The following is a 15299-nucleotide window of genomic DNA, read 5'->3' as shown; positions in this document are numbered from 1 at the left end:
GCCTTGTTTTTGTGGCTAAGGATTCTCAGAGTTGTGGGATGCTGAAGAAGTTTATCCCAAAAGTAAGTTATGAATCAGATCTGCTTTCTTTTGACTCATTTAACTCCTTTGTTTAATGTAAAGAAATTTTATTGAGGTATAATTTACATACTATAAAACTTACCCATTATAATTGTACAGTTCAATAATTTTTAGTAATTTACCCAAGTACTGTAACCATTACCATAATCAATGCATTTGTTTTTAATTTATTATTTGTCTGGGTTTATTCTCCCTAGGCTCTGATTCTACTTCCTCCACAGGCTTCATCATGGCAGTATCTCCCACCACTTGTTTTTGTCCAAGGGCAGAAATGAGCATCCTGGAAACCAATCAGTACTTGTGCTCTGAACTGGAAAAGTGCAAAGAGAACTTCGGAGACCTCACAGAGAAATTCCTGACATCCAAAGCTACTGCCTACTCCCTGGCCAATCACCTGCAGAAATATAGTAGTTCCCATAGGGGCATGGTCACCAAAGCCATAAATGATGTCCATCTTTCCTCTGTGAAATGAAACACTGCAGACTTTATTCTCTATCAAAATTAATTTTATCCTAACTACACTCCCAGAAAGGTAGAAGTGGGCATTTTATTCTCAATTTGCCAAGGACAGAAAAACTGAGGCACAAGGTGTAAAGTTTGCAGGGCGAGTGTAGTGAGGAATAGAGACTAAAACCTTGGTTTAGGCATGAAACTGTCTTTCCCCTCTCAGCAATGAATATCAGATTCTACAAACATGTAACATCACTGTTGGTTAAAAGATCTCAGGATTCAATTTAAAATTTTTAAGAGCACCCATTTGCAAAGCACTTTGCCAATAGTGCCACAGCACCAGGGATGAAAGAACTAATAGTATACCCTATCTGCCTTGAAGGAACTTTACCTATTCTCAACTGAGTCACAGATATGTGGAGATGTGAACTTCAATAGCAGACAAGGAGAAAAGTCTTTATGATACCTGGATCAAGATTCTCTTCCCACATAAGTTCAGATATGCCATTCCTCATGTTCTGGTTAGATAGAGGATATTTCCAGAAAAATGAGAGATTTTGTAACACCATTTCTGTCTCTCTCTCTCTGAGTATCAACTTTACGGACAGCAAGCAACTGCAGGTGGACGTCCAGAATCAGAGCTATGAGACATATGGCCAAAATGAGAACAAGGCCAAATGGAACAGACCACCATTCTCAGTAGAAGGCCAGGCCATGTTAGGGACTGGCCCTTTCCTCTCCACAGTTAGCTCTCACATTTTTAAATCCACTGTAAAATCCCAAACCTGTTACTATTAGGGAAGGGAAGCTGTAATGACAAGGAAACATGGGAACAAGGGCATAAGAGGAACAGAGATATTAGAAGAGGATTCTGGTAAACATTGAAATTGAGTTTGCTTTCCAATTTCTACAATTATTTTAAAATAAATCATTGTATAGGGGGTGGCTAAAAGTTGCATCTAACTTACTGTCATAGAAAAGTAAAGCCAAAAACCCACTTATTAAAGAAGTGAAAAGATGAGCTTTGGTGTGTGAAAAAGCTAGTTTTTTAAAAAAGAAAAACCTTCATTCATTATAATTGTAGGAAAAAATTTCTCAAGCTAGAGAATAAGAAAGATACTACCTAAGAACTTAGTATAAAGGTATTATTGTGCAGTGATTAAAGAGCATATACCCTAGGGCCAAATTTCCTGTGTTCAAATCTAACTTATCATCACTGTGCCTCAGTTTTCTCATCTGTAATGGTAACACAGTAGGAACTACCTCTTTGGATGGTGGTGATGATCATATGATGATAATTCTTAAAAACCTACTGCAATGGTACCATGACAAACACTATGTGTTGGTTCTCCCTTTAAAACACCACCTACTACCTTTTGGGCATATATCATGTGGATCTTTCTCCTCTATATAGAGTTTTACACAGCAGTATACAGATAAATGTTTAAATCTTTGAAATATTTTGGGATTGTTGAAACTCTTGAAACAGGAGGACCATCAGTCCTACAGTTCTTAGTATCTTCCCAAACACACAGGAAGTCATTATTTCATGCCCTTATGTTCACGTTTTACTTAAGAAGCTATAAGGCTTGGTGAATTGGCCTTAAGATTTGAAGTCATGGCTGGGTGCAGTGGCTCACTTACTGTAATCCCAGCACTTTGGGAAGCCAAGGTGAGTGGATCACTTGAGGTCAGGAGTTCAAGAGCAGCCTGGCCAACATGGTGAAGCCCTGTGTCTACTGAAAACACAAACACTAGCAGGGTGTGATGGGGCACACTTGTAATCTCAGCTACTTGGGAGGCTGAGGCAGGAGAATAACCCAGGAATCAGAGGTGCAGTGAGCAAAGATGGTGCCGCTGCCCTCCAGCCTGGGCAACAAAGTGAGATTCCATCTCAAAAAAAAAAAAGGAAGAAAAGAAAAAGATGTGGAGTCAGACCCCATGGGATGTGAATTCTGACTGCCTCATTCCAGTTGAATCATCTTGTCAAGTTACTTTATTGGCCTGTGGGCTTTTCTTTCCTCATCTCTAAAACAGGGAGTAGTTGAGAGACTGAGGATTAAAGATATGTAAATCCCAATGTAAAGCCTGGTACTGGGGATACTTGGATACTTTTATCCTTGAGATAGACCCTGCCTCCTGCCCTGCAGGCAGTGACCACAGCAGCATGTCCACCCTTCCATGATGCAGGCATGTCTGTCTTTTCTGAGTGTGAAGAGTGCAAAGACCTTATAGAATCTGTGCTGGAGGAGGAGCTGCAGTTTCAGGAGAGGGAGCTGGCCCAATTGCCAAGGCCAGCTGCAAGGCTCCGGTAAGGAGGTACCTCTGTGGGAAGTGTATAAATACTGTTTGAAGTGGGGCAGCTCAGGCAGGTAGAACAAAGAGCAAATTTGTGCATGGAGAAGGGCAGAAATGTGTGACGCAGGCACAGAACTAGATTAAGACACAATGAGGCTACAGTCTAGTTAGGTCTCTAGAGTTTTCTATTAAATAGCATATTAGTAAAATGGAGACAGCTGTCTGCACTGGAATACTAGCAATGTGGCTTCTATTCGTGTGTCCTTGGTCAAATTTACTTCACTTTTCTGCATGTCATTAACCTAGGCTACCTCATTTGTAAAGTGGAAATACTGACAGTATCTACCTTAGAGGGTTATGAAGATTAAATGCACAATTGCAAGTAGTTAAAACCATCTCTAACACATATAAAACTCTGAACAACTATTTTCTGCAAGTATTATATTTGTTCCCATTTATAGATGTGGTGATTGTCATTAACATTTCCTATAAGAGATATTTTCAAACTTTCCAAAGTGCCTTTCATGATAAGAATATTCCCCTTCCAAACTTTTAAAAAAAGTATTATACTAGGTGAAGTATTAACTGGTAGGGCTATTGGGTAGATAGATGATTGAGCAGCTGTTGTGTGGAAAATGAATTATTAATTCACTCAGGACCAGCATTGACTATCCTTAGAGGGTTTCAGACATAAGGTAGATTGTACCATTTGAAACTTCTTTTAATCCTGTGTTGAAATGAAATCATAGAAGTTCAAATGTGTAAAACTCACCAAAGCAGAGATATTTGATTGAAGGGGGGATAGGCCTGGAGCCCCTGTTTCTCCACAGTGTGTGTCTTTACTTCCCCTGACACTTTCTAGTAACTCTATGGAATAGAGTTTAAAAGAGGACCTGAAGATAACTACTTAGAAGAATAGCAGGGAGAAAATTCAAGCATTAGATGGGGTAGATGACTAAATGTTCAGTCCAGGTCTGGGATTACATGGCTCTGAACATTAACTGAATAACTACTTGTATGTGTACATACTACTGGGTGCTGTAAGTTGGGTAATAGGTGGCACTGTCTTTAGACTCACAGAGCTCACACTCTACATTGGAACCCATGTGTATTAGTCCATTCTGACACTGCTATAAACATGTATCTGAGACTGGGTGATTTATAAAGAAAAGAGGTTTAATCGGCTCATGGTTCTGTGGGCTGTACAGACTTCTGCTTCTGGGCAGGCCACAGAAAACTTACAATCATTGCAGAAGTCAAAGGGGAAGGAGGCATGGTCTTCAAATGGCCAGAACAGGAGAGAGAGAGAGAGCAAAGAGGGAGGTGCTACACTTTCAAACAACCAGACCCCATGAGAACTTACTCTCTATGACGAGAGCAGCAAGGGGGAAATCCACCTCCATGATCCAGTCACTTTCCAGCAGGTCCCTGGTTGGATTAGAGTCCAACATGAGATTTGAGTGGGGACACAGAGCCAAACCATATCACCATGAGAAATATTTAAACAATAATTAGAAAAAAAAGAAATCCCCATAGAGTAATGAAATTACTACTCAGAATTTTACTTTTTTTTTTTGAGATGGAGTCTTACCCTGTTGCCCAGGCTAGAGTGCAGTGGTGTGATCTCAGCTCACTGCAACCTGCACCTCCCAGGTTAAAGCGATCCTCCTAGGTCAGCCTCCCAAGCAGCTGAGAGTATAGGTGCACACCACCATGCCAGCTAATTTTTGTATTTTTAGTAGAGATGGGGTTTCACCATGTTGTCCAGGCTGGTCTCAAAACTCCTGACCTAAGGTCATCTGCCTGCCTCGGCCTCCCAAAGTGCTGAGATTACAGACGTGAGCCACTGCGCCCAGCCAGAACTTTAGTTTTAACTGCCTTCTTATTGATTATAGTCTATCTTCATGTCATTCAAAAGAATACTGCCCTTCTTGACCTTTTCACTGATTTTTCTTTTTAACTTTCAATTAATACCAGAGATACCTGTCCAACACTTTTTAACCTGGATTTTTTTTTTCTGCCAGTTACTGCATATGAAAATGTACCTGGGCTAAAGTGGGGAACCAAAGGGGCATCTTTTTAAAGGAAAATTAGTAAAATAACAGACAAACCCAAGGCTGTTTCTTCATTCCTTCTACCACAGGCAAGTCACACAACTTGTACAAGAATTCATCTTGGGCCAGGTGCAGTGGCTCATGCCTGTAATCCCAGAAGTTTTGGACACTGAGGTGCATGAATCATTTCAGGTCAGCAGTTCGAGACTAGCATGGCCAACATGGCAAAACCCCATCTCTACAAAAAATATACAAATTATCCTGGCATAGTGGTGGGCACCTGTAGTCCAAGCTACATGGAAGGCTGAGGCAAAAGTATTGCTTGAACCTGGGAGGTTGAGGTTGCAGTGAACAGGGATCATGTTACCGCATTCCAACCTGGGAGACAGAGTGAGACTCTGTCTCAAAAAAAAAAGAAAAAGAATTCAACTTGGGAGTTCCTTACAGGGATTCTAAGAGATCTCTCCTCTGAAACTTCTATAACCTATTATTCACTACATGCCTTCATACATTTTACTCTTCTTTCCCACCTTAGGATACATGATCCCTTAATTCAGGCTCAGGCTGAAGAACTGACCCACTTATGACAGAAGATACAGGAAGGGAGAGGTGTCTGCTACCTTTTCACCCAGCATGTAAAGAACACAGTCAAGTCTTTTGAGGACCTTCTCAGGAACACTGGCATTGCCTACTACCAGAGACAGAGATTCTGTGAGCAAATGGTGTGAGGAAGCCAGCTGACAGAGATCCTTGTCAGAAAACTTCCCACAGGTAAGTTGGCTACAGGCTCTGAAGACCCTTAGCTCCTCCCAAGTGCCCCAAAGTGGGGAGAAAAAATGCAAAGTTATCTCCACTGTAGATTTTATTTTAGTTTTGACTATGGTCCTTAATCTGCATTCTGTTGTTTCCTCTTTGGAGCACTCAGGTAATCACTTTTCATATTCTTTCAAGAGTCCTGAGTTTTGTTTTTTATTTAGAGACAGGGTGTTGCCTCTTGCCCAAGCTGGAGTGCAGTGACACGATCTTGGCTGACTGCAATCTCTGCCTCCTGGGCTCAACCAATCCTCCCACCTCAGCCTCCCAAGTAGCTGGGACTACAGGTGTGTGCCACCACGCCTGGCTAATTTTTGTCTTTTTTGTAGAGACAGGGTTTCTCCATGTTGCCCAGGCTGGTCTTGAACTACTGAGCTCAAGTGATCCACCTGCTGTGGCCTCCCAAAATGCTGGGATTACAGATATGAGCCACTGTGCCTGGCCTGAGAGTTCTTAGTTTCAATCAGTAAGAGAGATAGAGTATAGTGGATTACTTCATCTTGATGAGCATAAGAACTCACCTTCATTTCTGGAAGATATTTTCACTGGATGTAGGATTCTATTTGACAGTTTTTGTTTAAAAAAAGTGTTTGGAAAGGGATATTCCACTGTCTTCTGGCTTACATTGTTTCCAATCAGAAGTCTGCCATAATTCTTATTTTTGTTCCTCTGTACATAACACGTCATTTTTCTCTGGCCGCCATTGAGATTTTCTGTTTATCACTGGTTTGAAGCTGTTTGGTTAAGATAAGAACTTGTATAGTTTTATCTTTTAGATATTGTTTTACTTTATTTAGTTTCTTGCATGTTTATAGTTTATACTTTATTTAGTTTCTGCATGTTTATAGTTCTCATCAAATTTGAATAATAAAGACATATATATGTCTTATCTATGGCATATACAATATATTATATTTGGCATATATATACTAAATATACATAATGTATTTTCTATTCTTTCTCTCTATCCTCTCCTTCAAAGACTCCAGTTATATTTGCATTAGCTGCTTTGAAATTTTACGACAGCTGACTAATGGTCTGTTCATTTTTGTTGTATTTTTTTTTCTCTTTCTTTGTTTCTTTCTATTTCCATGTCTTGGAATTGACTAATCTTTCTTTAGCAGCATCTAATCTGCTATTAATCCTATCCAGTGTATTTTCATCTCAAACTTTATTTTTCATCTAAATTTAATTTATGTCTTTTTTTAAGGTCTTCTATGTAACTCTTCATCATTTCATATTTTCCTCTAGCTTCTTTATTTTATTTTATTCTATTTTTTGAGACAGAGTCAAACTCTGCTGCCCAGGCTGAAGTGCAGTGGTGAGATATAAGCTCACTGCAACCTTCACCTCCTGGGTTCAAGTGATTCCTGTGCCTCAGTCTCCTGAGTAGCTGGGTTTACAGGCAAGTGCCTCCACACCCAGCTAATTTTCATATTTTTCAGAGAGATGGGGTTTCACCACATTGGCCAGGCTGATCTCGAACTCCTGACCTCAGGTGACCCACCCGTCTTGGCCTGACAGAGTGCTGGGGTTATGAGCATGAGCCACCACACCAGCCTAGCTTCTTTAATACAAGTACAGTTATATTTGTTTCAATGTCCTTGTCTACAGATTCTGTCATCTGTGTCCTTTCTATTGTTTTTTAATTCTCACCTGGTGTGTCCTTTCTAAGTCAGTCTAAGTAGATTGATTTTTTTTCCCTTCTCATCATGGATTATAGTTTTCTGTCTCTCTGTATTCCTAACATTATTTGATTTGGGGTTAGACATTGTAAATTGTAACTTATTGAGTGCTGGACAGTTTTGCATTTTGTGTTAAAATTCTTTTAGCTTTGTTTTGGTATACAATAAAGTTACTTAAAAACAATTTTCATCTTTTCAAGCTGGCTTTTTAATTTTTTTAGGCAGGATAAGAGCAGCTATTAGTCAATGGCTATTTTTTTCCCACTATGGAGGCAATATGACTTTTAAGAAAATAGACCTTATTTTTTAGAGTAGTTTCAGATTCACAGCAAAATTGAGCAGGAAGTACAAAAAGTTCCCATATACCCCCTGCCTCCACACATGCATATCCTCCTAGACTATCAACATCTCTCTCCAGAATGGCACATTTGTTACAGTTGACAAACTTACATTGACATGTCATTATCACACAAAGTCCATAGTTTACATTGGGGGCAATAATCTTTTGAAGATTCTAAGCCAGTGATCTCCCACAGATTTGACACCAGGGACTGGTTGCATGAAAGACAATTTTTCCACACACAAGGTGGGGGTGAGGTGGTAGGGGTTGGGAATTGGGTGTTTTCAGTATGAAACTCTTCCACTTCAGATCATCAGGCACTAGTTAGAGTCTCATAAGGAGCATGCAGCATAGATCCCTGGCATGTACAGTTCACAATAGGGTTTGTGCTCCAATGCTAATCTAATGCCATTGCTGATCTGACAGAAGGCTGAGCTCAGGTTGTAATGCTTTCTCGCTGGCTGCTCACCTTCTGCTGTGCAGCCCCATTCCTAACAGGACATGGACCAGTGCTGGGGGTTGGAGACTCCTGTTCTAACCAATGCTCCCTCTATTAAAAGGGATTTTCACTCTAGCTGATGGAAACACCAAGTGTTGCAAGCTCTGCCAGAGCCACAGAGATTATTCCTTTTGGAAAGTTCTTTGTCTTGCTTTGCATAATTTCCTCAAATACATGTACTAATCAGTACTTAGCTGAAGATTGAAGACAGATATCCAAGGCATTCTATCTGTACAGTAACCTAGTCTCTAGTCTGTCATGTGATGTCTAGCCACCCTGACTTCTTCAAACTTACTACCAGGCTCTGCCTGGGTCCTCCCTCCCTGCTCTATAGTTGACAATCTCAAGCAGCAAACTGGAGCAATCATAGGGCTCACCTCTTTTATTTATTATAGTACTGCACTATATCCAATGTTGAAGCTAGAGTTTAAAATACTTTTTCCAGTTTCTTAGTTGTTTAAAGTGAAGGACAAATCAGGTCCCTATTACTCCAAATTAGCCAGAAGCAGAAGTCTCCATTCCATCTTCGTAGTCAGAAAGAAGAGTATGACAGAAGGCAGCTTGTTAGAATGGGAAGACCCATGGGCTAAGAATCAGCATTACGTAGGCTGTAGTCTAGGTACTAGACTAGTCTCAGCACTGTATTTACTAACTTTGTGCAATGATTGATCCTTCTTGAATTTCTGTTTCCTCATTTGTAAAGTGGGTCAAATCATAATTCCACAGCTGCTGTACAGATCAGTTGAAGTAGTATCTTAATGTTCATGAGTGTATTTCTCTTTCAGGGTTATTTATTTATTTATTTTCAGGTCCCAATAAACTGTCCAAATCTTTTGGGGTTAGTTCAGGCACTGTATATAGTAGAAGCTGGTGTTAGAAAAGTTGATTTATACTGGAATATTTTTCATAGAATCAACCCCAATGCTCACTAACAAACTGAGAAGAAAGAAAAAAGAATTACCCTCAAGAACATCTGAGGAAGCACAACAGGGACAGACTTGAAGGCATCTGAGCAGTCCTCTGGTTTTGGAGTAGAGATAGGACAAGGCTATTTGTCCTCTCAGAGACTGGAGCAGGTTCTCTGTGTGAGTAGCAATGGGACAAACAGTCATGGTCTGGCAACCAGCCTGTAGCAGGAAGGAAGGTTACAACTGGAGAAGTCCAAAGGGCAGCTAGGCAGCAAGTATTCTTTGAGCTGGGGAATAAAAGACATTTTAAACTTTTTGCTCTGCTTCAGGCAGCTGATGTCATAGTGATGATTCACCACATCAGGAACACCCTGTCCAGTGGGCCCAGGCAAGCCTGCCACGCCATTTCTCTAAAAACACAACCTGAGGCCTCCTGCAATAATTCTCACAAAGCATTCTGAACACATGTGTAAAGTGTTATGTCCCTGATCATATAGGCCCCATGTGTGCAATGTGTGAAATGGGACCTGCTTAATTTCTGAGTAGCTCTTTCTAATTTTGGTTTGCAGAAAATCACAATGGTAAGAGAATTCAAGACAGGAAAAAGCCACCAGCTCCCAGGTAACTCTAAATGATGAAGGGGCTGATAATGGACTGACCAAATATAGAGAGGATTCCAGAAGCAAGCACTCAAGAGGTGAAAGATCCCAGATCTAGAAAGCAGAAATGGCTGATTGTTCCTTTTTTTGTTGACTGATTGTACAATGTGTCCTTTTAAAAATGGTTCTCTGTTCTCTTTGCAGTTCTTGTATTGGTTCCTAGTTCCTAGTAATTTCTCACACTTAGTTAACTAGTCAGTCTTACCAAAAAGTAAACTAACCAGAAATCCCTGGTTTCTGTATCTTTAAAACCTATAAGGTTCCAAACCAAAGTGAGATGCCTATCTGGTTTCTGCACAGTTGTCCTGAATTATGTTGGCAGATATTTTATAGCCAGAAATTTACCTTGAAAACTAAATTGAAACCATACCAAGCATTTAGAGCTAGGGGTCTAAAATCTGCAAAAGCCCTGGGAGGTTGCATTGTCTCAAGAGCCAGCATTCAATGGACCACTCCACATCATATTAAATAAAATTTGGACACAGCATTTTGAAGCCAATAGTATGGGTCTCTGTGTCCCGTGTGCCCTGAGTGTACTTTAGAGTATTTGTTGAGTCTGCTGCCTTATCTGTGTGTTATGAGGTCAATGCACTGATGACTTGCTGTTTTCACTTCTATACTAACTCTAGGCACACTCTACTCCCAGTCAAAAGTGGATTGTATGCTTCCTCTTTGATGTGACGGTCACTTTGGTTTTGGTGCCTCTTCCATGAGCTTCAGATCAGAGCTAGTTAGGAAGCTGTGGTTCCAGGCTGCCTTGGTTTAATACCTTGTCTTGCCTACTCCACCAGGCTCAGGAGGGAGGTCCAGGAGGAAGAAATGGATGAAGTCCTGGAGGACTCACTAGATGAACAGTATTTGACTCATTCCAGCCACCATGACTTCCACCAGCTTCCCAGCAGCAATGCCTTCCTCTTTGATGCACAGGAAGACTCCTCTCCTCTGCATATCGGCAGAGAGTTCTCCTGTGTAAGAAAAATAAAGCTCCATCAATCTCTCAGTAGCTCCTACATTCTACATGCTCACCACCTCTGTCTAAACTGAGATGTTATTCTCTGCAGGCAGGCCCTAAACATTCACTTTTAAAAAGTGATTAGGCTGAACACAGCTCTGGGATCAAGTCTTGAGTACAGGTCCCTGGTGGGTCAGGTAATTTGCTCTATTCCTGTCCTCACCTCAGTCCCTCTGGCCCCAAATGGTATCTGCAAGCTGGTATACTCAAAGCAGGCCAAAATGGAGAGAGCAAAGAGATTATGGTAGACTCTCTGCCACTACTGCTGCACATGTACAAATCCATTTAACAGATCTTCTTCTTTAAAATGGGACATCTTATCTTTCCTGAAATATATATATATAGAGAGAGAGACAGACAGGGTCTCTTGCTCTGTCACCCAGGCTGGAGTGCAGTGGCATGATCTCGGCTTACCACAACCTACAACCCGGGGTCAAATGACCCTCCCATCTCAGCCTCCTGAGCAGCCGAGACCACAGATGCATGCCACCACTCCCGGCTATATTTTTGACTTTCTGGTAGAGACAGGGTCTTGCCTTGTTAACCAGGCTGGCCTCAAACTCCTGAGCTCAAGCAATTCACCCACCCCTGCCTCCCAAAGTGCAAGGATTACAGACGTGAGCCTTCCTGAAATATTCTTGATAATTATAGCTCCTGAACTGTTTTCCCAAGCTGTTCTAGCCATCCAAAGAATGTTGGCAGCCTTGTCCATATGTTTGGAGGTGCAATTATAATGGTTCCTGGGTTTCAAGCTCCAGTATCCATCTCCCCTCAGGTGCTTGCTTTCCCATAAGGTTCCATCTGACTACTAGAATATCAGGGGATTTCCATAAAGACAAGACTTTGATCTTGGCAACCCTTTGGTAAACAGCCAGGGTTCTCAATCTTTGTGCAGCACCAAGGTATTTTCAAGATCGCTGTTAGTTTAGTCTCAGTGTTGTAATTCAATCTAAATAAACAATGAGGCTATCTGCTGGAGAAAAGGCTGAATCTAAGAGTAATGCCACCAGCATGCCCTCTTCCCAGAATAACTCCATACTAGCCATTGGAGCTTCATTAGGTATATAAGAGCCCTTTGGATTGGTAGCCTCACTGGTGTGAGTATAGATTAAAACCTTGACCTATATCTCCTCTCCCTTACTTGAATGTTTGACTTTACTTTGGGGGCAAAAGTTTGGATTGTTAGGGGACTATATGCTATATATGCTCTCCTACACAATAGAAAGAGATTATATTAATTCACTCATTGAGCTTTCATAGTAATATAAACCATATTAGGCTTCTCATTTTGTCAGGGATGGGTATAAGTATATGGCTTTTATGACTCATACCATCCTCTGACAAAGGCATCCTTATTTCTCTCTCTAATTTCACAATAAGGTGCAGAAGAAGGTCTTTGCCATCTGTTAAAGATGTTCAGGACCAGGTACAGCACACCTATAATCCCAGCCATTTGGGAGGCCTAGGTGGGTGGATCACTTGAGGTCAGGAGTTCAAGACCAGCCAGGCCAACATGCTGAAACTACATCTCTACTAAAAATGCAAAAATTAGCCAAGCATACTGGTGCACACCTTTAGTCTCAGCCACTTGGGAGGCTGAAGCATGAGAATCCTTTGAACCTGGGAAACAGAAGTTGCACTGAGCCAAGATGGTGCCTCTGCACTCCAGCTTGAGTGACAGAATGAGACTCTATCAAAAAACAACAACAAAAAAAGATGTTCAGGAGAGAGATTTTGTAGAGAGGAAGATATTCCCTAGTACCTATAAGTCATCTCAAGGAGGTGGTCATACCTTTCCTAGTGCTAGAAAAGCCCTACTCACAGACCTTCAGCGTTTTTCTACCTCCTCTCAACCTGCCTTATACTTCCCATATCTCCATGTGGGAGGCATCCCTGTGGAGTTTGCTTAACACTTGGCCATGCTTTGTTTGAAACCTTAAAAGATCTTAAAGAAAGTTGCCTTATGTTCCCTGATGAGAAGATGAAGTTGGCAAAAGAATGGTGAAAGGCAGGGATCTTGATGAGAGACCCCTGACTACCCCTTTAGTGATCGGCATTCTTTATTTCCCATCTCATTCCATGTCCTGGTGGAATGGCTGCAGAAGATGAGATCCAGAGCCAGCGGCAGCACCTGAAGGAGACCCTTTTAATCAACAACTGCCTGTGAGAAAAGCTGGAACGTCATCTCAGCAGCTTTGATGAAAAAAATGGTAAGAGAGGCCCAAGTTGGCCTGCTTCTGGCAATATATATTTTTCTAAAGTCATGTGACTGGGGCAGTTTTATAGATTTCAAGCACTTTGACATACTTTACTTCACTTATTCATTACAAATGTCCCAGCTAGAGAGGTAGGGCAGCTACTATCATTCCTATTTATAGGTAAATAAATAGGCTTAAAGGTTTGCCTCCATCTAGGAAGTATCTACCTCTAAAATCATTCTTGTCATTCCTAGGCTGTCTGCTGTCTTCTGTCTGCTGCTGTACACTGCCTGCTGTCTCTCTGCTTCTTATGTGACTGGCATTCAGTAGAACCCAGGTTTCTGAGCACCTCATGTAGCAGAATGAGAGTCTCCTCTGCTGCCATCCTCATCAGCTTCCCTTATGTCTTGGTTACTCTTCATTTTACCACCCAAAGGTGGTTCTCTCCAACCCCCCTCCTCTTAGACTGTTCTCACACAGAGGCCATCATTTCATAACATTGTGCTGGGCCAGAAGAACCATAACCAGGTCCCTTCCCATACCAAAGCAGCAAATATTTCAGAAAAGCCTCCTTCATATTGCAGCCATTGGACATGATAATACATGTGATATGCTGGCATTTGTTGAGAATCATGAGAAAATTAAGCTTCTGCCCCATTACACTAAAGTTCCTGCCCTGAGTCCCCATGCTTTTCTCCCTAGGCTAGGATAGAGAGGAAGAACATGAAATGTGCAGAAAGCATTCTCTTAAGCAGACGTGTATAACTTGCCTAAATTGTAATTATTTCCTGGAACAGAATGCACCTCTAACCTCTACAGGCAGATCATAGATTCCATTTTCCAGCTGCATAATGAAAACAGAATTCTCAGAGAATACCAGAGACTTCCCCGACTTGCCTGAATCAAATTTCCAGAGGTAAGTGGTGAAAGGCCACAATATGAAGTCACTCTCAGATGGGTCCCTTCTCTTGTCACACTCCACTGTAGAAACAAAAGAGGAAGGGGAGGCCAGAGCTGCTCAAAACCTTATAACCCACAATTCTCATAGTCATTCTCAACTTAGAGAGGGCTGCTTTCTAGACGCACCCACTCCAGGCCCCCAGACTGCCAGTCTCCAGGAATAAGTAGCTCTGAGAAATAGAGTATTTCAGTGCAAGCCACACTCCACTATTGCAAATTGGAGAAGAGAAGGACAAATTTAAAAGGTGAAAAGATTTAAGAGAACAACATGGTGAAACCCCATCACTAATAAAAATACAAAAATTAGCTGGGCATGGTGTCACATGCCTGTAGTCCCAACTACTCAGGAGGCTGAGGCAGGAGAATCATTTCAACCTGGGAGGCGGAGGTTGCAGTGAGCCAAGATTGCATCACTGCACTCTAACCTGGGTGACAGAGCAAGACTCCATCTCAAAAAAAAAAAAAAAAAAAGCAAGAAAGAAAGAAAGAAGAAAACAATTATTTTAATTGAATACAATTCATCAAGATTAAATCAATTTTCCCCTAGAGTACTGAAAGAATAAGCAATCATAATTTAGATTCTAAGTTACTGGTCTTTCAGAAAGTGTGAAAACCAAAACGGTGCCATAAGCCAAAAAAGGAGCAAAAGTCCTAATTTTCAAACTGATGAAAATAAAGTACTAAAAAATTGAAATCATCATAGTTCATCTTGGTCCTTGGCAAAATACAAATTTATTGATTGAAATTATAATATCCTAGCTACCTTATTGTGCCTAGCCCTTACCACTGAGGAGAAAAACCAAATGCAAACAAAAGTATGTTCAAATTGGCAAAAATGTTTACAAACCTGCAAAATCTCTTCAGCCTATCCCTTAAACTCCAGACTTGGTATTTACTAAGCTCTGCTGTGTACAGTACCCACCTTAATATCCATTCTTGCACAAGTTCTATTAGGTATAAGCCAAGATCACATGGGATTTTTTTTTTTTTTTTTTTACCCTCTCATGCCTATGGTTTGCTTTTGCTTCCAAAGACCCTTCTGAGTAAGGACTGTCCTCAGACTCCTGGCGTCACTTAGTCACAAGCTTGCCTGAGGCTCAGAGCTGGCAATACCTGGGAGTTTATGTCAATCCCACAGCACCCAGCAACCCTGCCTGCAAAGTATTTACCCATGATTGACAGGTGCAGGTGTATGAAAGCCCAGCTCCTTGACTTGAGGGGTGCCTTTGTGGTGAATTAGCTTTGGGAAAAGGGAATCCAGAGGCCAACTTTGTAAAAATCCAGATAGGTAAATGGAAAGAAATCTTTGCCTTGGAAGTCCAATTGAGAAAGATACTGATTT

General features: G+C 41.2%; 1 protein-coding gene and 1 long non-coding RNA gene across 3 annotated transcripts in view; both read left to right on the top strand.

The window, feature by feature from the left end:
• The first annotated feature begins 310 nt into the window (after positions 1-310).
• On the top strand, positions 311-5648 carry LOC100434175 (neuroblastoma breakpoint family member 6-like protein). The gene is given in 4 exon segments (XM_054528561.2): positions 311-488; positions 618-619; positions 2742-2842; positions 5419-5648. Coding segments are annotated over 4 exon segments (474 nt in total). The 3' UTR covers positions 5612-5648.
• Positions 5649-9939: 4291 nt separating this feature from the next.
• LOC129047434 (uncharacterized) overlaps positions 9940-15299 on the top strand; it is a 28370-nt gene continuing 23010 nt past the window's right edge. For both annotated transcript variants that reach the window (XR_008512494.1, XR_008512492.1), the window contains exons 1-3: positions 9940-10756; positions 12902-13009; positions 13795-13913. This is a non-coding gene — a long non-coding RNA (uncharacterized LOC129047434). The remainder of the gene's footprint in view (positions 10757-12901; positions 13010-13794; positions 13914-15299) is intronic.

This window comes from Pongo abelii, chromosome 1, assembly GCF_028885655.2.
Source record: "Pongo abelii isolate AG06213 chromosome 1, NHGRI_mPonAbe1-v2.0_pri, whole genome shotgun sequence".
Classification (NCBI taxonomy): Eukaryota; Metazoa; Chordata; class Mammalia; order Primates; family Hominidae; genus Pongo; species Pongo abelii.
This window is presented reverse-complemented; position numbering and strand designations above follow the sequence as displayed.